This window comes from Natator depressus, chromosome 4 (assembly GCF_965152275.1).
Source record: "Natator depressus isolate rNatDep1 chromosome 4, rNatDep2.hap1, whole genome shotgun sequence".
NCBI lineage: Eukaryota > Metazoa > Chordata > Testudines > Cheloniidae > Natator > Natator depressus.
Window position 1 is genome coordinate 134,887,977 of NC_134237.1, and position 23,133 is coordinate 134,911,109.

The 23,133-nt window shown below is 39.4% G+C and overlaps 1 protein-coding gene across 2 annotated transcripts in view; it reads left to right on the forward strand.

Annotated features, from left to right (window-relative positions):
- The window catches only part of ATRN (attractin), a 265,369-nt gene that overhangs the window by 123,609 nt on the left and 118,627 nt on the right, over positions 1-23,133 (forward strand). For both annotated transcript variants that reach the window (XR_012639386.1, XM_074951939.1), the window contains exons 15-20: positions 1,738-1,919; positions 4,435-4,651; positions 7,082-7,267; positions 9,214-9,447; positions 10,930-11,067; positions 17,311-17,404. Coding sequence is in view for 1 of the 2 variants with exons in the window: in XM_074951939.1 (XP_074808040.1) it covers positions 1,738-1,919; positions 4,435-4,651; positions 7,082-7,267; positions 9,214-9,447; positions 10,930-11,067; positions 17,311-17,404 (1,051 nt within the window). In the remaining variant the exon portion in view is untranslated. The remainder of the gene's footprint in view (positions 1-1,737; positions 1,920-4,434; positions 4,652-7,081; positions 7,268-9,213; positions 9,448-10,929; positions 11,068-17,310; positions 17,405-23,133) is intronic.

Below are 23,133 nucleotides of genomic sequence, written 5' to 3' on the forward strand. Positions count from 1 at the left end.
TTATTTTTCATTTCACCTCATACAAGTACTGTACTGCGATCTCTTTATTGTGAAAATGCAACTTACAAATGTGGACTTTTTTTAATGTAACTGCACTCAAAACAAAAACAATATAAAACTTCAGCGCCTACAAGTCCAAGCATGAAGGGGCGTATGAATGTTTAGTGTATCTGGCACATAAATACCTTGCAACGCTTACAACAGTATCAGACGAATGCCTGTTCATACTTTCAGGTGACATTGTAAATATGAAGCAGGCATTAAATAAGAAGCATCGTCTCCCGTAAATGTAAACAAACTTGTTTCTTTTAGCAATTGGCTGAACAAGCAGTAGGACTGAATGGACTTGTATGAGGTTTTGTTTATCTTTTTTACAGTGCAAATATTTATAATAAAAATAATTTAAAGTGAGCACTGTACACTATGTATTCTGTGTTGTAATTGAAATCAGTATTTTTGAAAAATGTAGAAAAACATCCAAAATATTTATAATGAATTTAAATTTGTATTTTATGATTAACAGTGCGATTAAAACTACAATTAATCGTGATAGTTTTTTAATCTAGTTAATTTGTTTTGCATTAATCACATGCATTAACTGTGATTGACAGCCCTAGCAGTAGTAATATAGTGGATGAAGAGATTGTACTTAAGCTCCAAGCAAAATATTTCAGATCTGCTTTTGTCCCACTTTTGTCTATTTCTTTATTTATGTAATTGTTTCAAAAGATTTTATATCCCAATAAGACCCAGTTGTAATCAAGGCTAATTTAATTATCAAAAAACGTGTGCTTTCCCATCATCTGTTGTTTAATGTGAGATTGGTACTGTATTATTCATTTGGGAATCAAGAGGGTGTTATAAAATATTATATTCTATTATTTTTCCTAGTACTTCTGTGTCCTGAATATTTCTACAACTGGATGAAGTAGGGCAATGAGTATACTGCCTTGAATTAATATTTTATTTTTCAAAAAATCTGAAAGAGAAATGTTTCTTCCCTCCCACCTCCAAAATTGCCAGCTTTCATAATTTAATGTTTTTCTCTGTTTGACACTTTTTTCTTTAGTCCTGAGCACTTGGAGTCATGTGACAAGCAAAGGCTTTCATTTAACAAAAAATAAGTTTCTAGCCCATTTGGTTATAGAGAGAGACTTTAAAACATGACCCGAATGCACCCTAAAAATTCAAAGAACTGAAAGCAGTTAAAAAACCCAAAATTTATTAATCTTTTATTTAATCGTTTTAAAGCCAATTTCATGATGGGGTCGGGGGGAGTGAGTCTAACTCAAAATTTAATTCTTGGGATTGGCAATACTGCACCCTACCTCTTGTTTTGGTTGTTTCCGAGGGCAAGGGCATATCTCTTCTACTAGAATTTAGTAGTCGAATATTTAATTTCTTTCAGTTGACAAAAATATTAAAAAGGTGCATTTGACGTAAATTAGAGACAGTTATCCAACTAAAACTAGTAGTTAACCTGCATACCCCAAATAAAACTCCACTCCTGCCGAAAGATCTGTTCCCATCAAAGCTGCTCCTTCTCCAAAAGCCTTTGTTAATAGATGTGCCTTTTAGCATGGCAGGAAGGTTGGTGAACCAAGCTCTTTTGGATTAACGGAATAGGCTCCAATGCTGAGGGCCCCTTGTGGAGGACATTCATCATCTCCAAGTGATGTCCTTTGACCTGGGGGAGAAAGGTGTTGTGTATCATGAATTGCTTTCACTTTTTCATAGAAAATATCTGCGGAGCAAACTGGCATTTGGTTGGCAACTCGTGTTTGAAAATCACTAGTACAAAAGAGAGCTATGACAATGCTAAATTGGCATGCAGAACTCACAATGCTCTACTGGCATCTCTCACAACCCAGAAGAAGGTGGAATTTGTTCTAAAGGAGCTGCAGAGAATGCAGTCTTCGGTGAGTGTGATTCTTGAATATCATTTGAGTATCAGAGCACTGAATATGGAAGAGTACTTGCTGTGGTACTGTGTGTTTTGTACCAAAATCAAAATATGCTTCTTAACTCAGGGGACTGATTTTCTTTTGAAATTCAACATATTCCATGGCAGCTTTGCAGTGAAATAGTAGAGAATGTAAATGTGTAACATAAATATAAACATGCAGGGTGCCTCAAGGATATCATTGCATAATAAAATCACACACACACTTCTGATTTGGGATACATGACTGCAACATGAAGGTGAGTAGTTCTCATGTGAACTGTACCCTGGACTGTAAATAAACGTTCCACTGGGGCGGGTAGCAAGGCATTCTCTTGCTTTTGCAACAAATCAGCCAGAGACCTGAGTGCAATCACCAGTGCCTTTTACAGTGTCAGCTCCCACCACCTTCTGTTTACAGACTGCTGCATAGTAGCAACCTTGGGGGACAGCTAGCTTCTCCAGCCAGCAGGGATGCCCAGCCTTTGGTTCCTCCCTTTCCTCCGCCCCCTTACTTCTTTCCTGCCAGCCCTGTATAGCCCCTGGCTAATGAGGCCCTCAGGTGCTTCCCTTCTAGCAATTAGGCGAGGCATACTCAGCCAGCCCCAATTAATACTACTTAACTGGAGCTGAGCTAACAGGGGCCTGGCTCAGGACCTCCTAGCCAGCACCCTGTTACAGGGCACCATATATACTTCATGTAAAGCACTTAAATTATTGTTCTGTTCTGAAAAGTGGTTTGATACTCAACAGACCCATGTGAAATATTCAGTTAGATCTGCTCTAGTGACCAACATTTTCCCCTGTTAACGTTACAGAGCCAACACAACTAATAAAATGATTTAGAATCTATTACTACTTGCACGTCAATAGAATTGACTTTTTTTCTAATCAATGACACTTGTACAAAGACATGGGTGGCAGGTTGCATAAGTGTTGCTAAGGTTGTCATGGTGGTGCACAGTTGTAACAGGTCCTAATTTGGTCTGCAGAACCATTTTTATTGATGATACAGAAGAAGAACTTATCTAAGCTCTCAGAGCCAAGACTACGCAGGGCAAGCAGTCAGTGACATTAACTTTTTATTGGTAAACTGAAAAAATGGTAAACCGAAAGAAATGAGGTAATAAACATGGAACATCCTATTATGTTGTTACTTTTCAGAGCAGAAACATACTTTATATATAGAATACAAATATCTAAAGAAAAATTGAATTGTTAAATTGAAACAAGAACATTTTTCCTTCTTCCTACTTTTGCTTGCTCTGTGATCTTAAAATGAAACCGTTCAACAGTTAAGACATTAGGGTGCTCCATTTTTATCAATCCTATATTAGGTACTTTCTATACAAGATTACACATTAAAAAAATCATTTGTGAGGCAAGGGGGAGATACACAGAATATTGTAAAAGTACATGGTTTTCAAAACTCAAGGCTTTTAGATACCATGGTGATGAGTGCTGTATAAATTGATGAACTTGATGGCCATTCCCATAAGCTCTCTAACATTTGAACTTTTTTAGAAAGGATGTCGTTCACTTACCTCTGGTTACTTTATTGCTTAGAGAGTTGGAAATGGTGAGGGTTTTAGAAAAACGATGCAGATTTTTAAGGAATCTTTTGGTTTTAGTTTATATTTGTATGTTTTATTGTTTTAGCAAGTTTTGTAATTTCTAAAAATAGCTTTGGTAGAAAGCCACACTGTATCTGGTATTTGAACTCTGCCTTTCAATGATGTGCTGCTTTCACTCTGATAATGACCTTCTGAGGGGGAGTGCTCACTGATTAAGAGAAGAGTGATTGCAGCTTGTCTGTTCGTTTGTAGTTCCTCTGAAAAAATGTGGCCTCATTTTTTCAGCGGTGCTGGATACCCACATTGCTTCAGTAAGTGTTGCAGGTTTAAGTTAAGCAAAGATAAAATGTTTTGAAGTAGACGGATTACTTTGTGAGGCCTCCCAATGATAGTAACTGTTTTCATTGCTTAGATAAACTATTTGTAGCCATTTTCTTTAAGTTGCCATTACGTTCTGTATAACAATCACCCCAGAAAACTGCTGTTTCCATTTCTAACCTTTTACAATACACTCATGAGCATCTAAGGCCAACTCTTTTTGTTAATTTCAGAATTGTTCAAGTTTAGTATATTTAAATGTTCTGCCTCCTCTCTAGTGCTTAGTTTTTAAATAGCTGAAAAAAAGTATGTGTGGAGTGGTTTGGGAGATGGGAGGGAGTGTGTTTTAAATTAGATAAATAAGGCACATGCCTGAAGGATGTTAATTCTCCAGTTGATGTTCTCTGTAAGTCCAGTGGGACTGAGAAAACAATATGCCCTTAATTAATGTTTGCACCTCCAAATCTGGTAAAGTGGTTCATACACATTGCATGACCTTAGTTTTTTGATTGTTTGTTTGTTTTTAAAGTCCTGCTTCTTAACTATGCGAAGTGGTAAAATTATGTTGTTCATTCAATCGAACATTTATTTTATCTCTAGCCCAAAACTTTGACCCCCTGGGTTGGGCTGCGGAAGATCAATGTGTCGTACTGGTGCTGGGAAGACATGTCTCCATTTACAAACACCTTGCTCCAGTGGCTGCCTGGGGAACCAAGTGATGCTGGATTTTGTGGATATTTAGCTGAGCCTTATCAGCAGGGATTGAAGGCCGCAACATGTATCAACCAAGTTAATGGCAGTATCTGTGAAAGGCCTGGTAAATATGCGGCTGATAATTTTTTTTTTTTTTGTGGGAAACTAGTTGAGAAGTATTTTACTGTCTAAGTAATACAAATAAGATTTCCCCCCAATTAAATTTTGAATGTTTGCATCATTCAGTAATCAAACAGACCAGTTTGAACAATAGTTTTTTTTAGTTATTCTGTACAAAAATCAGGTATTTAAAAAACCAGCAGAAGTACAGTGAGACTGTTCAGCAATAATTAGCTTTAAAACTTTCTCCCAACTGTATATTTGTATGTGACATTCAGGTTAATTATGGTATGGAACAATCTTCTTACTAAAAAATAAAAACTATTCTCTACCTGAATTTTTTTTGTACATGTTGTCTAGCCAGAGGATAATTTTTTTTTAAGTTTAAAGTTAATTGAGCAAAACACTTTGGAAATATGAGAGTTTTGAAAAATGAGGTTATTTGCTTTTGGAAAAGCCCTCTATCATTTTTGGAACTGCATATCTTTAAAACGGCTGGGTCTATTAACTCTCCATTTTAGATAGTTATTCTGAATAACAATTAGAGCCTTCTTTTTAATATTTTAGAAAGGCTGGCTGATTACGTATCTAAATTAGCCACACCAATGTAAGTCCTGCTTTGCGCTAGTGCAGGATAAAGTTAGAGATGAAGATGTTTGCAGAAACGTTCTCGCAACATTTTAACCTAGTCTATAACTAGTTTAAAACTTAACATGGTCTGTGTCTGTCCCTTTTGATCTGAGAATGGTTCGTCTAAATTGTCATCTAATGGATTAAGCACCGGACTAGGAGCCAAAAATTCTTGAGTTAGAATTCTGGTTCTAATACTGATTTGATCTGTAGCATTGGTCAAGTTACTTAACCTTTATGCCTCTTCCACATGTAAAATGGTGACACTATTAACTTCACAAAAGTGTGAAGAGGACTATATGGATAACGTATATGCAGCACTATAAAGATATAAATAGCAATAACATTCAAGTTGTTTCCTTTCAGTTTTACTCTGCATTTGTACTGAAGATAATTCATAATGACTGAAAAATGAATTTGTTGTAACTGATATATTTCCTACTGCGTGGATCTTATATTGTAAAGTTTCTCATCATGGCCACGTTACAGATGAAATGACTCAGTTCAGCAACAACTGAATGAAATACTCAAACTAAATTTTGAGAGATTTTTCAATTAGTAGTACAGTTGGGCTAATTATTTTTTGGCAAATAAACTAATCACTAAAAAATGCAGTTTCGGCCAACCCGAAACTATTCACAAACTGGGCACAAGTTAATCACATAGTTTTTTGACCAAACCAAAAATATCAAAACATTTTGGCGATGCCATTTTGTTTTGACCAGACTCAAAACGTTTGTTTCAACTTTGGGCATTTTGACAAAAGCAATGGAGTTCATTCACAAAATGCATAGTGGCAGTTTGTAGTCATTCATAAAGACAATGAATAGGTTCTGAGCCAGGGAAAGACAGTGAGAATGACTACCAGTATATTGACTGGTGGTTAGGGTTTTCACCTAAAGTGTGAGAAACCAGAGTTTAAGTCCCTGTTTCCGAGACTATTTAATTATTTATACAAAGTAGAACAGGTTCAACGGGGGAGACTGAGACCTGGTCTACGCTAATGGCGTAAGTCGCTCTAAGTTATGCTAGTTCCGTTATGTAACTGAAGTCGACGTAGCTTAGATCGATTTACAGCAGTGTCCACACTGTGCTGTGTTGACAGGAGACAGTCTCCCCTCGACATAGCTTCTGCCTCTCAGGGAGATGAAGTACAAAGTCGATGGGAGAGTGCTCTCCCATAGACTTAGGGGTGCCAGTATAGCTGGTAGTGTAGACATGGCCTGAGAGAGCACCATACTAGAATATCCCGTAGCCAGGGCCCTGTCCTGCAGTGGGGGAGACCCAAATTCAAGTTAATTTCTCCACATCAAGCAGAAGGGGGAATTGAACCCAGGAAAGTATATTAACCACTAGTGTAACGATTACAAGAGAAGTCATCTTCCCCCTGCCCTACATTTTGTGAATCTAGTTCTTTTTTGCATTTATGAAAATACCTGAAATTGGAACCAAAAAATTTCAAGTTAGGTTAAAACTAAATGTTTTGTTTCAACCCAACTCAATTTTTTTTGACTTCTTGATTCATCATAAATTTTGAAAATATTTTATTTTTGGTTCAACCTGAAACGAAGATGTTTTCAATTTTTCAGAACTGCCAGCAAACCAAAAAAAAAAATCCAGTATTCACCCAGCTCTAGTATATTTGTCACACTGAACTTCCCAGTTTGGCTAGTTGACAAAGAGCGATTCACCTCTATTTTTTTTAATTGTGCAAATGAGCAAGGGCCTGTAATTTACTACCATAAAATAGAATATTGTGTAATCTGTTTTCTCATGTCATTGAGTGTTGTTTCTTAATGCCCAGCTAACCACAGTGCCAAGCAATGTCGCACGCCCTGTGCCTTGAGGACAGCGTGTGGAGAATGCACGAGTGGCAGCTCTGAATGCATGTGGTGCAGTAACATGAAACAGTGCGTGGACTCAAATGCTTACGTGGCCTCTTTCCCCTATGGCCAGTGTATGGAGTGGTACACCATGAGCAGTTGTCCACGTGAGTAATTTCCTCTGTACCTGGAAAGATGGTCTAAGAAAGCTTGGCTTAGATAAATTGCTAATAAATTTCATGTGACAAAATCATAAGCAGTTACATAGTGTTAGAAAAATCACAGATCCCTGATTGGATGAGCTTTACAAATGTAAGGACTAATCCTTGAACATGCTATGTGTCATGGAAGGTGTTGAGCAGGATTGTGCCCTAAAGTATGGCTCTAACCTAAACAGCAAATAACGTAAGCTCTCAAATGGGGTTATGAAAACTCAGTTTTTTCAGGAAGAAAACATATCCAGTATTTTTTTTCAGAATTTTTTCAATTTTTCAACTTGTCATTCTGAAATGTTTAAATTAGCAAAACGTATGTAAAATATTTTTGCTAAGTCAGAAGTATTTATTTCTAATTTGATCTGTTATTTAAAAGGAGAGCTATTCTAAAAGTTAAACAGCAGTGAGGAGAAAATCAAGGTTCTCGTTTTGTGTATTTTGAAACCATAAAGAGGTTATAGAATTTTGTAGGAGCCTTGTGGGAATGGGGGTCTGGGTAAAGTCACTGGTAATAGAGAATGGTGTAGTTGGGGGAAATGAATTATCATTAAATATTTGAGGGGGAAATTAGGGGGCTGAGTTTGCTAGGATCTAGAAACTGCTGGAAGCTGGTCAAGAAATCTGATGATACAGTTCTGGATGAAGCTGACTAGCATCTTATTTTTCATTCTACAGTATTTTATGCAATAGGTTGTTTCTTTTCATTCTCTCTTCAGTGAATATGAAAATTGCTTATAAACACTGTACAATGATTAGTTTTGAATTATTAATTCATAAACAGATAGCTGGTGTTTTACTTCACGTGCCTGAAGTTGAAGGAAGTGATAGGAGATGTGATTGAATGGAGCAAAGTAATAGAAGCATATTGTTCTGCCTCTAAAGTCAAAATGCAAACACTGCCAAGAATTCAATAGTTAAGATAGAAAGACATTATACTCCTCTCTGAGTACAGAAAATCTTCCTTCATTTGTTCAAGATCAAATCTGTGATTGAATGAAACTGTGTATTGAAGCAGAATAGCACAACATTGAGGTTGCTCCTGCAAATAAGACGAATTCTATGTCATCACAGAAACAGTCCCACTTATTACAAGGAACTGAGGAATAGCTAACGGGTGCGTGGAATTTACACCCTAGCTCAGCAGGATGCTGGGCTTGAGGGATCTTCATATGCCCCCTAATTGTTGAGTTAGCTTTAGAATGTTTTGCGTCTGCATGGTGCTGCACTCCATTTCTACCAAGTGGTTCTGTGGAGACAGTAGACTGAGGACAAATTACCTTGATAACCCCTTCTTTCTAATTTAGGTTTATATTTGATATAGAAGCATGTAATATAAGCTGTATATGGTGCATGTATAAATAAAGTGGGGTACATCTCAGTAAAGATTTGAAACAGGTCATTGGTTAATCAAATTAAAACTGTTTCTTTCCTTCATTTGGAGACCATGTATTTCATGTTTCTAATATTTTATTGTAAATAAGACAGTTATAATTCAAATAGTTAATTGAAAACATTCAGCAAAATTTTAGTGTGCACTGTTTAATTTTTAGAAAGGGACTGGGTGTTTTTCTGCTGTTTATTGGCTTTCTCTGTAAGTGGTTAAATGATTTAGACTCTGTGCCTTACTTCACCAATTTGGATAACAGGCTGTTTTTTGTTTGTTTGTTTAGTCTGTAATAAAGTTTAAAAGCAAGCTTTGAGATTGTCGGATTAAGTACACTAATAGAAATTCATGAAAATACATCTGTTTATAAATGTATTAGAATAAATGTTGATTCCAACTTGTAAGGGTCAGTCTCAAGATCAATAAAAGGCATATGAAGATTCTTATTTCAAATATTGTCTTATATTGTGAGGTCCCAATGGTTTATTTTACCATTTGACATTTATTTTCAAAGCTGCAAACTGTTCTGGCTACTGCACATGTAGTCATTGTTTGGAACAGCCTGGCTGTGGTTGGTGTACGGACCCTAGTAACACAGGAAAGGGGAAATGCATGGAAGGCTCCTACAGAGGTCCAGTAAAGATGCCATCTCCACCAACAACAGGAAAATACTACCTGGAACCCATCCTTAATGTCAGCATGTGTCCAGCAGAGAACAAATACAACTGGTCCTTTATCCAGTGTCCAGGTAACTGAGCAGAAGTTTTTTTTAATAATTGAAACACTTCGGAGGTCATAAAACTTAGACTATGTCTACACTGGCAATTGAACGACAAAACTTTTGTCTTTCAGAGGTGTTAAACCCTCCCCCTCCACCCAAGACAAAAGTTTAGCCACAGCAAGTGCCAGTGTGAATGCCGCTCGTTGGGACTCGAGGGTTTTTGTCGGCAGGAGAGCAGACAAACAGTGGCTACACTGCGTGACTTTTAGCGGCATAGCTGTGGTGACACAGCCATGTCACTAAAAGCCAGGGGTGAAAGTAGTAGTAAACTCTTACTGGTCCAGGGGCCTGGCTCCAGGCCCCCGGAAGGGGCAGGGCCTCGGGTGGAAGGGGCGGGGCTGCGGCGGTCAGCCTCCCCCAGCCAGCCCATCTGTGCTGCCTGGCCTGTGCCGCCTTGGGCTCCGGCGGCGATTTAAAAGGGTCCGGGGCTCCAGCTGCTGCTGCGGTGGTGGCAGCCGGGAGCCCTGGGGCCTTTTAAATTGCTGAGCCCGGGGAAGCTGCCCCTACCCCCGCCCCCTGTGTTGGGATCCTACCAGCAGGGCCGCCAACCTAAGGAGCGTTCTTTGCCATGGCAGCACTTTAACGTTGCTGCCCCTTTTGCCACCCCCTCCCCCCTGCCCGTTGGTGGCCCTAGTGGTACAGTCCCTACCGGCAGGGCCGCCGACAGCGGGAGGCAAAAGGGGCAGCGACAGTGCTTTAACGTCGGCTGGTATGGGCTGGTACCGGCTTCTTACTGGTACGCTGAACCGTACCAGCCCACTTTCGCCCCTGCTAAAAGCTGTGTAGTGTAGACATAGCCTTAGACTCCAGGTGAAAGACCAAATGCTTAAATGATTGCAGAACTTAATTTCCTGTTACTAAATGAAGAGGAAAAAAAGTGAAATATGCACAAAGAATGTAAATTTGATTTTGAAAAGGAAGGAGTCCACAGTCAGACTACAGCATTTTAGTCTTTATATTAATCACTTTTGAGTATATTTAAACAGGAAGAATGAATGAAAGTAAGAAGAAATGCAGTTCTGGTTTTCTAAATAAAATATTCAGTTGACTATTAGCAAGGCCCAGTTTCTTATGCAGCACATTTACGTTGAATTATCTAGTGAAGATCCCAGAATTATGTGGACTGCCTGCCTCCCTCCAACCCCATGAACCTCTCCCTATTGTTAATTCCAGTCCAGTCAGAGCAGTGTTTCTGTTGTATACTTTGGTAATCAATTTATTTTATACCTCTCTAACATTTTATATTTGAACAGTCATCTTCGTGATGATCTCAGATGTCACGGCCCATAGCATGAGAACCAGGGTCTCTTTGCAGTTCAGAACTTGCATGAGGCAGTTCCATTCGTGAAGTGACTAAACTGCTAACCCAAAATGCAGATCAGATTCTTCAGACACTCTATGATACACTACATTTGAGTACAACTACCAAGTGTCTCTTTGTTTCCTCAGCCTGCCAGTGCAATGGGCACAGTAAATGTGTAAATGAAAGCGTCTGTGAAAAGTGTGAGAACCTGACAACTGGCAAACACTGTGAGACTTGTGTATCTGGCTACTATGGAGATCCTACTAATGGAGGAACATGCCAGTGTAAGTGAAGTCTTAAATCTGTAGTATAGTCAAATCTCGGGGGTTTTATACTGCAGCTTATCACCATAATATCTGAGTGCAAATCAGATCCCTCTTAGTGTATATCAGCTAATGTATTTCATTTATTACATACCCAAACTACACTAAAAGAACATTAAGGTTGCAAAGCCAAGCTCTCAAAAACTAGGAAGTGCCAGGAGGAAGGCTGTCTGTGCAACATTAATTCAATCCTGCTGTGCATATGCATTATGGGAGAGTCTTGTCAAACATCACATAAGTCTGTGGCAGAATGAGGGGTAGAACTCATGCTGTGTGCTGAATGAGACGGGAATTCTGTGGAGACAAAAATAGCATGGGAGTATGTAATTTTAAAAAAAAGTTAGCATAACAAATAGGCCCAAGAGGGCCAGATTAAGCTTGTACAGACTTCCTGACTGTCGTTAGTTTTGCTGAGGGGAAGTCTGTTGCTGGAAATATCTTCTTACACATGAGACATACTGCTTGAGTTACCTTAAATCAAGATTAGATGTCCTGCTAAAAGAGATGCTCTAGTTTAGCCAAAGTTTTGGGCACAATACAGAAATCACTTGATGAAACTTTGTGAGCTGTGTTATTCAGGACATCTTATTCGATTATCATAATGATCCCTTCCATCTCTAAAGCCTGTGACCCATTGTGGATAATTTAAAAATTCCATGGTCTTTTTTTTAAAAGGAGTAGTATTAATCCCAGTGTTTTGGTAGCAAATCAAGCTGGAATTTGCCCTTTACCGTACAATATCGAAGTTCTTCCTTTTGTTTTAGTTAGACACTGTATTCTTTGCTAACTGTCAGACTGATGTATCATAGAATATCAGGGTTGGAAGGGACCTCAGGAGATCTAGTCCAACCCCCTGCTCAAAGCAGGACCAATCCCCAATTTTTGCCCCAGATTCCTAAATGCCCCCCCTCAAGGATTGAACTCACAACCCTGGGTTTAGCAGGCCAAAGCTCAAACCACTGAGCTATCCCTTGCTTTCAGAGTAGCAGCCGTGTTTGTCTGTATTCGCAAAAAGAAAAGGAGGACTTGTGGCACCTTGGAGACTAACAAATTTATTTGAGCATAAGCTTTCGTGAGCTACAGCTCACTTCATCGAATGCATCCGTAGCTCACGAAAGCTTATGCTGAAATAAATTTGTTAGTCTCTAAGATGCCACAAGTACTCCTTTTCTTTTTGTCAGACTGCTGTGCATTGTTAAAATGTTGCCATATTTCACTGCAATTTCAGTGGTGGAGTAAGTGAAACCCCATTGGAATTACATTTAAAATTGAAAGATTCTTTGGGGGTCCTTAAGAAAGAAAAGCTTTATAAAAATATAAGATACTGTTAGCCAAAATTGGTATTTTTGATAAACAGGTATTGGCAGTACTGCGAAATGAATATGGTAGGCGTGATGTTATATACTTAATACAACATTAAACCATGTAACATCTATGTGAATTATTATTGCTGGTATTTTTAAACTGACTTTACATAGGGTGCCTTGAGGTACAGAGTTATGAGTGGCCCAAGCTATGCAATGAATTGGAGAGTGAGCTGGCAATAGAAGGCATGAATTTTTACTCCCAGCATTCAGTTCTAACTGGTGGATTACAGTGTGTCCCTGTGACACAGAATGTGACATAGAATAAGTTACTTTTTGGGGGGTCAGGGAGGGTCCAGCCTATTTATCTGAGCATGATACAGAAACAGTTTATGTTGTTGTTCGTGTGTTGTATGACTCTTTTGCTTCTGTGGCGCCAACTACGTCAACCATTTCTCCTGCAACATCGTGCCATTGGTGAAGTTCTTCTGAGCTGAGACCCGGAACAATGAGATGGTTGTCCTGGCCTTGGCCTGCATCGTCAGTGTCAGGTCTTTGCTGATCTCTTTCCTGTACATCTTGGTGTACCTGTGGCCTGGGCCAAGGTATTCTGATCAGCAGGACAAAGCTAGTTCCGTGCTGTACACTGTGATTATTCCGCTGCTGAAAGCCATGATCTACAGCCTAAGGAACAAGGAATAATAGTTTAAAGAGGCACAGAGGGGAAGGCTTCCTGTCACAGTCTGTGGTTAGCATCCTCCCACCCATCCATACCTCCAGAGAACCTCCCCCAAGCAGAGTTTTCTATAACACATAAAAAGAGAAGAGCCAGAGACTCAATGACCTCCACTAGGGACTTGGCTAATGAAAGTCTGTCAAAGGTGGAAAGCACTGAAGCAGAGATTTTCAATGGACCAAAGGGAGTTAAATGCTCAAATCTGTTCATATGCTGTGAGAGTGGAATGTCTTTCTCTCTTAGTATCCTTATAAAATCCCAAACCAAATTCTATTCAAAGGTATGGAAAATGCTGGAAACCATGCTAAGTATTAATAGGTTGGCAATTAACATTTAATCCATAGCTGATAAAGCTAGTAGGTAATGTCAGAAGAAAAAAATTACTGTAAGGTATTTGGCCAAGTTTTTAGTTTACCCTCATTCTTTCAGTATCTACTGTGAAGGTGAACAAAACAGTTCGACCAGTGAGGGCTAGCCTGGATTATAGATGGAGACCAGGGAGGCATGGCTACATCCCATGGTGCCAGAGCAATTGCTAGCCAGTTGTAGCTGTTTTTTGTTGGAAAGGCTGCCACTGGTGAATTCCTAGAGTTCATTACAGACACTGGATTGGCTGGTGTGTACCAGGAGCAGTCTTCTGTTATCTTAACCCTTTACGCTGCCTCCTTTTTTCTCCTCTGGGATTATTTGGGTATTAATTCCTCTTTGTTCTGTCTGTATTGGTCAGTTTGTTGCACTCTGTGTTTCAGTCACAGCCTTTGGGAGAGCGTGAATACTTGGAAGCAGTTGTGTGTTCACCAGCTATTGGTGGTGATTGTGTTTGTATGGTATGATCAACATACCTTTGATTTACAGGATTGCAGCTTTAGTCAGTTGGTTCTGGTAGTATGGCATAGCATGGGTTAGATTCCCCCTGAAATGGGATAAAATTAATGTCAGATGGATGGCAGGGTTGGTGTTTCCAACTTTCCCAAGGATGGAAGTTGGGAAAAAATCCTTCTTTCCTGTGAATTGAACTCTTGTATATGACTTGGTGGCTGACTTGTGCATTGGTCTACATAGAACTGTGATCAGGTCTTGGAATAGTTGTAGGCTTCAGAATAATGTAGGCTTTTTGACCCTAAAAATGTTGGCATACTTGGAATTTGAGTGACAAAAAGTGTGAGAAGGTGACAGCAAAAAGTGGGGGTAGCTGAGGTCTTCCCCTTTTTCCTTCTTGCCAAGATAGGTTATTTTAGGATGCTGCTGTTTTTAAGGTTTAATAAAGCTATGGCCACTTGGTCGAAAGAGAGTTCTTTCCCCTTTTCTTATTGGCCCCTTGCCATTTGCAATATCAGAAAGACAATAACCAGATGCTAGCTAATTCCCGCCTCAGCAGCTGCTTTTTAAAAATAGTGTTGTCCTGTGTAGAACAGAGCATTAATAACGAAGGGCAGAAAATATAACCAATCGAAACGCAAAAATAGCAGTCAGGGAGCTTTCTCTAGTTTATCCGGTATTTCTGAATTGTCCGATGGAACTTTCACATGAAGAAATATTAGTGCTAGATAAAAATACTATTTGGAAGAAAAGAGAAGGCACTGTTAGCCCTGAGATCAGATACATTTCCTCTCTGGTGATGATTCTAAAAGGGTGCTGCCTGGAACACTTGCTGGTGGTCCACAGGCAGCTGGTTGGTGATAGGGTGCTGCACTTGCCCCTGTGAGTTGCTAAATTGCACTGAAAGACAGCTAAACTACATAAATCCTTTTCCATGCAAAGGGTGCAGTAGCTGCCACTGAGATGTTATACAGTCATGAATGAGGAGGGAGTTTGCCCTCATGACAGTGAATAAGAATGGAGGTGGTCCCTGAGATAATCCTCTGTATTTTGCAGTCTGCACTGTGGAAAAAGCCTGAGGAACTCTACTCTATGGGAGTGCTAATCTATAGTCCATAAGTTGTTTTGGCTTTTATGAGGTCCTCAGTGGATAAAAATTGACTATTTAAAATAAATAAAATGCATGTTTTTAAATCAAATTGGATTTTCCAATTTAAATTAAATGCAGGAATTAAAAAAAATATATGAAAAAAATGGAAATTGGCATTGTCGTCCTATGTTAAGGCCAAAATGTATTATAATCTATCATTTAAATTAAATACAAGAAATAATAAGCAGTACATGTTTTCTGCCAAGTTTTAAAGAAAATCAGACTGCTCTACTGGTGGAAGTCACTGGCTAAGTACCTGAAACCAGAGTTTGCTGAAGTGTTAAATCAGTGTTGGACAGCAGTACCCTTGTGTTCAGGTGCAGAGAGAACATTTTCTTTTCAGTTTATTCAACTAGTTCAGTTTAATAACTAGTTCATTCAAAGTTAAGAAACCAATTGGGAGTTGAAAAAGCAGGTAAGTTTTTTTTTTTTTTTTTCTCTTCTTTCAAACTATGTATAGATGTGAGAGGAGGAGATCTACTTCTGAAATCTTGAAGTACACGGTGACCAGAAATAATCAGTTCAGTTTACTGATTATAGATAATGCTTCTTTGGTTTAATAAGTCAGTTAGTTTTAAATACAAAATATGTTTTGGTAAACTTTGATATTTTTTTCAAACGTATCCAGCACATTTAAGCTTGTTTTATTGAATTGAAGAGAATCAACCTTTTCAAAATAACTAAAAAGTACGAATGCAAAAGGCAATTAAAATCAGTGATTTAAATCAAGGTTTTCTGCTTGCTTATTTAAATCATGATTAAAATCAGTGATGTAAATTGCTCTAAATTAAATCAATCCTCCCTGATAAGGTAAAATAATTTACAGCAGGAGGCTGAAGAATCTGCTTTTATACTCCTGGAAGTGTCTAGTTCAGTACTTCTTCAGAAGCCATGTATGTTCCCCTTTCACACACATTCCTTGTGAAGATACAGGGCATGAGCCTGCCTTTCAGTCCTTTGGTTGGACAGCTCACAAAAGGAATCTAGGCACCATATGAAAGGAACTTTGATAGCCTTTCATCTAATTTTCATCTAGCATCCAGAAGGATGTTGATAAATTGGAGAGAGTTCAGTGAAGAACCGTGAGAATGATTAAATGATTAAAGAAAACATACTTTATAGCGATCGACTCAAGGAATTTAATCTGTTTATTTTAACAAAGAGAAGGTAAAGGGGCAACTTGATTACAATCTGTAAGTATCTGCATGGGGAAGAAATATTTACTAATGGACTCTTCAATCTAGCAGAGAAAGGTATAACATGAGCCAGCGGGTGAAAGTTAAAGCTAAACAAATTCAGACTGGAAAGAAGGAATACATTTTTAAGAGGGAGGGTAATTAAGCAATGGAACAACCTACAAGGGGCCAGGGTGGATTCTCTATCAGGACGTTTCTCTGAAAAATATGCCCTATGAATTATTTTTGGGGAAGCTCTCTGGCCTGTGTTATATAGGAGGTCAGACTAGATGATCACAATGTTCCCTTCTAGCCTTGGAATCTATGAACCTTTGAATTATATTAAATTAACTGCAAAGAAAAAATGTCTTGTACCTCTATTACTCCTTTATGAATAAAGATGTCAGAGTTTTTTCTGCTTGTTTAACATTGGAAATACTAGGAATATCAAGTCTTCGGTTTTCCTGGAGAAACCTTCAGCTCCCAAAGAAGAGGTAGAAGTGTTGAATTGTTCACACAGAGCTTTTCTCCAAAATGTTTGTCAGGAGTTTGAGTAAAATAGGTATTAATATTGTTTTTTGGTATTGTAAATATAGACCAGTTCCTCCCTTTTTGAATTTTCATTCCCTTGTGATATCATCACATTAGTACACCAGTTCTTCAAAGTGTCATCCAGCAGAAATGGGACAGTTGAGGATTCATTTATTTATTTTAAGGCCAGAAGGGACCATTCTGATCACCTAGTCTGACTTCTTGCATAACAGAGACCAGAGAACTTCACCCATTGATTTCTGTATATGATGATACTTTTAGTGTTAACCCCACCCCCAAAAAACATAAAACAAACCAAAAATCTGATATTGAGGTCTTTAAGCATCATAAACAAGCAGATGGGCACAAGTACATTTTTGGTTTGTAGTTCACCTTTAACACATCTCAGTTCTCTGCCTAAATGTTTTAATCACTGTAAACAAATCTGTCCATACTGTTTTACTCAAAACTACTTTATCTCCTTTACAGCTTGCAAGTGTAATGGTCATGCCTCTATCTGTAATACAAATACAGGAAAGTGTTTCTGTACTACCAAAGGAATTAAAGGAGATGAGTGTCAACTGTGAGTTGCCATTTCTTATAAATATTTGCTATCCAAAGACTGTACATAATAAAGTAATTCTAAATAATGAAAAATGTATGTATTTAGTATGGCATTAAACATTTCCCAGTGCTGACATTTAACTAACTTCACCATCAATGAAATCAGCAGTAGCTTTTATATTGTGGTAGTGAGCAAAATGGTTTTCTCAAGATTACTATATTAAGAGTTTATCAACTGAGAGAGAACATTTTATACAGATTTTAAAAGATGAAAAGTAAGATTTTTTTTTCTCAAAATTTACATACCGCTGCACATATTCCTATTTAAAAAAAAATAGATGTGAACTGTCATTTTTAGGGCACTCTGTTTAAGCAGTTCCTGCAGGGGTGGAGAGTCAATATATAGGAAATATAGATAAATCTGAGGTAAGTGTTCAAATCTCTTTCAAAAAACTCTTTTTTAAAGGAGCACAATGAGGTATAAACAGTCACAAAGTATAAGTGTAGAAAAAGGTTTTATGAAACCCTACTCTGCATCTGTCTTATCTGTTTAGATTTTAAGCTCTATGGAGCAGAGACTGTCTACTGTTGTGTTTGTACAGTGCCTAGCACAATGGGACCCCCCCATTCTTAAGCACTACTGTAATCATAGAAATATGGGGCTGGAAGGGGCCTTGAGAGATCATCAAGTCCAGCCCCGTGCACTGACTCATGACCAACTAAACCTACACCATTCCTGTCAGGTGGTTGTCCAACCTGTTCTTAAACCTCCAATGATGGAGATTCCACAGCCTCCCATGGAAGCCTATTCTGGTGTTTAACTATCCTTAGAGTTAGAAAGTTTGTCCAAATATCCAACCTAAATGACCCTTGCTGCAGATTAGGGTCATTACTTCTTGTCCTTCCTTCAGTGGACATGGAGAATAATTGATCACTGTCCTCTTTTCATACCAGCACATACTTGAAAATTGTTATCAGGTCCCCGCTCAGTTGTCTTTTTTTCAAGACTAAACATATCTAATTATTTTAACCTTTCCTCATAGGTCAGTTTTTTAAAACCTTTTTATTATTTTTGGTAGCTCTTCTATAAACGTTCTCCATTCTCCCCTCCCCCTTTTTCTTGAAATGTGGTGCCCAGAAGTGGTCAGTACTCCATCTGAGGCCTCACCAGTGCCAAGTAGAGCGGGACAGTTACCTCCCATGTCTTACACACTACACTCTTGTTAATGCACTCCAGGATGGTATTAGTCTTTTCTGCAACTGTATCACTTTGTTGACTCATATTTAATTTGCGATCCCCTACAGCCCCCAGATCCTTTTCTTCTGTACTACCACCTGGCCAGTTATTCCTCATTTTGTAGTTATGCATTTGATATTTACTTCCTAAGTGAATTACTTTGCACATGTCTTTATTCAGTTTCATCTTGTGGATTGCAGACCAGTTCTTCATTGTATCATGCTTGTTTTGAATTCTAATCCTGTCCTTTGAAGTGCTATGTTGGTGTCATCAGCAAGTTTTATAAGCATACTCTCTGCTCCATTATCCAAGTCATTAATAAAAATATTGACTAGTACTGGACCCAAGACAGACCCCTGTGGACCCCAATAGATACGTCCCCCTAATTTGACAGTCCTATACTTTTGGGTATAGTCTTTTAACCAATTGTACACTCACCTTTTAATAATTCCATCTAGACCACATCCGTAGTTTGTTTGAGAATGTCATGTGAGACTGCGTCAAAAGCCTTACTAAAATAAAAAAAAATCGTCTGCTGTTTCCTCCTTATCCATTGGGCCAGTAGCCTATCAAACAAGGAAATTAGGTTGGTTTGGCATGATTTGTTCTTGAGAAACCCAGGCTGACTATTCCTTGCAACCCTGTTATCTTCTGGGTGCTTACACATCGATAGTTTAATAATTTGTTCTGGTATCTTTCCAGGTAGTGAATAAATAATAATATAATAAATACGATTAAATATGAAAACACAACCTAATAGAAATGTTTCCATTGCAATGTTTAGGAAAATAAAGTCAATGCAAAGTTTATTTTTGAAGGATTACTAACATGAGTAAAGGTTAACAGGATTAGGCCCTAGTATGGCAGAATTGAAGACTATTCTTTATTTGGCTGGAGTTGCTTAATGGGGTACATGTGTGAAGAACTATTAAACTAATTTCAAGCAGAGGGTATTGCTTCTTTTGAGTAGTGTTCTTGTGTACGTTTCACTTTGTGTGCATGTGCCCCTGCACCTTTGATCCGAGATTTTTGCTTGCAGTGCCTGTTCTGCCTGCATATGTTCCCTACACATCCTCTTGTCCTGTACCAGGGCTATATAGGGCTGCACGGGCAAACCGCCCTCAGTTCCTTGTCAGCCACCTTCCATCAGAGACTGAGGTATAGCGTGCGCCTGTTTGCTGTATGCCTATTTTCCCCTTTTATTAGTGTTTATGGTTTATAATTAGTTCTTATTAGTTGTAGGTTTAGTATCTTATACTTGGAACATCTATTCTCTTCTTTGTCGTTGTCGTCGTCTTCTGTGTTTTTCTTCTTCCGTTGTGGATGCCGGGCTCCCTGGTATTTGAAAGGTGCTCCTGTTGTTGAGAAGCAATCCCTGTTTGTGACAGGCACTCCCACTGCATTCGTTGCTTGGGAGACTCTCATGTTCCCAGCAAGTGTAAAATATGCTTTCTTTTGAGGGAAAAATCCTGCAAAAACAGGGAAATTAAGTAGAGACAATTAATGATGGAGCAATCCTTAAAAACAGCTTTGGGTCGGGGCACTGAGCACCTCCTTGTCCAGGGACCCTCCACATCTGTCAGTGCTCCATTGTCACCGTCACAGAACTTCCAAGGGGAACATGGAATTAAACATGGAATTAAAACTCTGATCTCCAACCCTCTTCTTGACAGAGGTGCTGATAATCACACTGCCAATACTGAGAGCTTTGCACTCCAAGCTTAAGAAAGGAGATAAGAGGAGCAAAACAGAGTTCCTCATCAATGTAGATCCAGGCCCTCAGAGGAATGTTAGTGAGGGTCCGAGTACTTCGGGTACCATGAAGCACGTTAAGACTTCAACTAAGTCCCATACCTCAGCGGTAAAGAGATTGGTACCAAAGACTTCCACTACCAGGAGACCAGCTTCAGTGGAATCCTCAACTCCTTTGGTATTGTTGCATGATGACCTCTGCAACACCATCGGTGCTGATACTGAGTTCTGTTGTGCCAATACCACAGGAATTCCAGTACCTGAAAAACATTTTGGTACCGAATAAGCCTGAGTCTCTGCTCCTTGTAACCTCTGGATACCTCTCAATAATGAGGTTGGCTGGTTCACCAACTGCTCATGTTTCTGGGAGACTTATCTCTTCTCCATCTTTGACTATCCATGAGGAGTGGTTGTCACCTCTGATACAAGGTGGAAGAGCATTCTGACTCAAACTCAGAGCTTTCACTTCAAGAATCTCCAATTTATTCCAGGAGACGTTACTCCCTGTGCAGAGGCAGGACACCAGACTACTGCTCTCCAACTTTTGGGATGACCAGCATTAAATTCTTCTCCCCATGCCTTATGGTCTCCCTCATTGGCCTTCCTGGGAGCCATGGGCAATGTATCACTGTCAGTTTTCAGCAATCTCACCTCAGTCCCTCAGGGAACATGGAAGACCTGATTCCCCGGTACAGTGCATCCCTTCTCCCCATTCTTAGCCCGAGGAGACCTTTTATTTATCTTTTACCACAGGAACATCAAGAACAGCTCAGCTCCATAACAAAGGAGAGTCAGCTTGTGGCAAAAACTTCACTGTGGTCTTCACACGATGTGGCAGAGACGGCAGCCAGGTCTATTTCCACTACATTAGTGATGAGGTGACCTTCCTGGCTTCAGTTGTTCAATTTTCTGCATGAAGGAAAATTGATTGTGGAGGATTAACCTTTCGATTGCCAGAAGCTTTTTGCAGATTCCATGGATCATTTGCTTCATACCCTAAAGGACTCTAGGGCAATACTTAAGTCTTTGGGATATACACACCTGCAAATTAAGAAAGTTTAGCAGGTCTCAGTTAGCTCAAAGGTCCCGCCCTGCTCTATTTTCAGCCTTCCATAGGACATCTAAACTGCCAGCTAAGAAGTCATGGTTTTCAAAGAAAAAGCCTTCAGATACCTCAACTGCTTCATCCCAGCCTTCCGTGTCGTCCAAAGGCCAGTTTTGATTGTTTGGGTGAGAGTCCAGACCAACCAATGACCAGGTTTTATCATCTGCACAACACAACTCCGGTTCCTCAGTTTGGACACTGCCTCTCTTTCTATTTCCTCAGGCATGCGAGTCTATAACATTGGACAAATGGGTATTGGAAGCCATTACTTCGGGTTACACTACCCAGTTTACCTCAGTTCCTCCCTTGTAACCCCCTTCCCTGTCCCTTTTCAGGGTCTCCTTTCACAAGCAGTTGCTGACACAGGAGGTGTCATCACTCCTAAATCTAGGAGCCATCGAGCCAATCTCACTTCAACACAGGGGAAAGGGGTGTTCTATTCAAAATATTTTCTGATACACAAGAAAAACAGGGCTTGGAGACTGATACCAGATCTCAGACAATTGAACTAGCATGTCAGACTTCTGAAATTCAAGATGGTGTCCCTAGCAGCTGTAATTCTGTCCCTGGAATTAGGAGACGGATTGTGACCTTTGATCTAAAAAATGCCTACTACTTTTGCGAGACAGATGAATCCCACGTTCAGTCACAGTCATTACCAGTACTGGGTCCTACTCTTCTGCCTGTCATCCACCCCAAGGGTATTCTGAAAAAGCATGGTGCTGCCTACCTCTGTTGTCTTTCCCTACCTTGATGGAAGGCTCCTCAAGGGTCGGTCATATCAGGAGGTACAGTTCAAACAACAACTTCACTATTCCAAAGTTTAGGCCTGCAGATAAATTTCAGAATCAGTCTTGACCCCTATAGAATGAATTATCTTTATAAGCCACTTCTGGATTCTATAATGGCAGAGTTTATCTCCCTCTCGACAGGTTCCTTGTTCTAAATTACCTTATATAAACAGTGTTGCTCAGCCCTCAAGTTCCAGCAAGGACATGTCTGCAACTGCTGGGACACGTGGCAGCTTGTGGTTTTGTGGCGCAAAATGTCAGGTTGCATCTTTGATGTCTCCAGGGGTGTCTCAGGATTGTTCATACACCCAGCAAACACATTCGCAACAAGCAATTACCTGTACCCAATCAGGTCCTACAGTCACTCATCTGGTGGCGGAATCTATCCAAAGTTAACGCAGGAATTCTGTTCAACCAGAATCCCTCCTATAGTCATATTAACATCGGACTCTTCCCTCTTGGAATGGGGAGCACATTTGGGTCCTCACACAGGCCCTGGAAAATGGTCACAACAGGAACACTGCTTACACATCAATCTCTTGGAATTAAGGTGGTCAAAAATGCTTTCCTCCACTTCCTTGCCCTGCTCAAAAACAAGCCCATCAAGATCATGACAGACAACATAGTATGTATGTATTAAATCAATTGTCCGGGCAGAGTGTGTTCCTTTCACTCTGCCTCAAAGCGGTAAAACTTTGGAACTGTTTCATAGCCAGATAGTCATCTGGGCTTCTTACCTCCCAGATATACAAAACACCATGGCAGATGATCTGAGCAGACATTTATCCTTAAATTACGAATAGGAGTTGGACTCTTGAGTGCTCAATAAAATACTCCTGACTTGGGGATTTCCAGAGATTAAT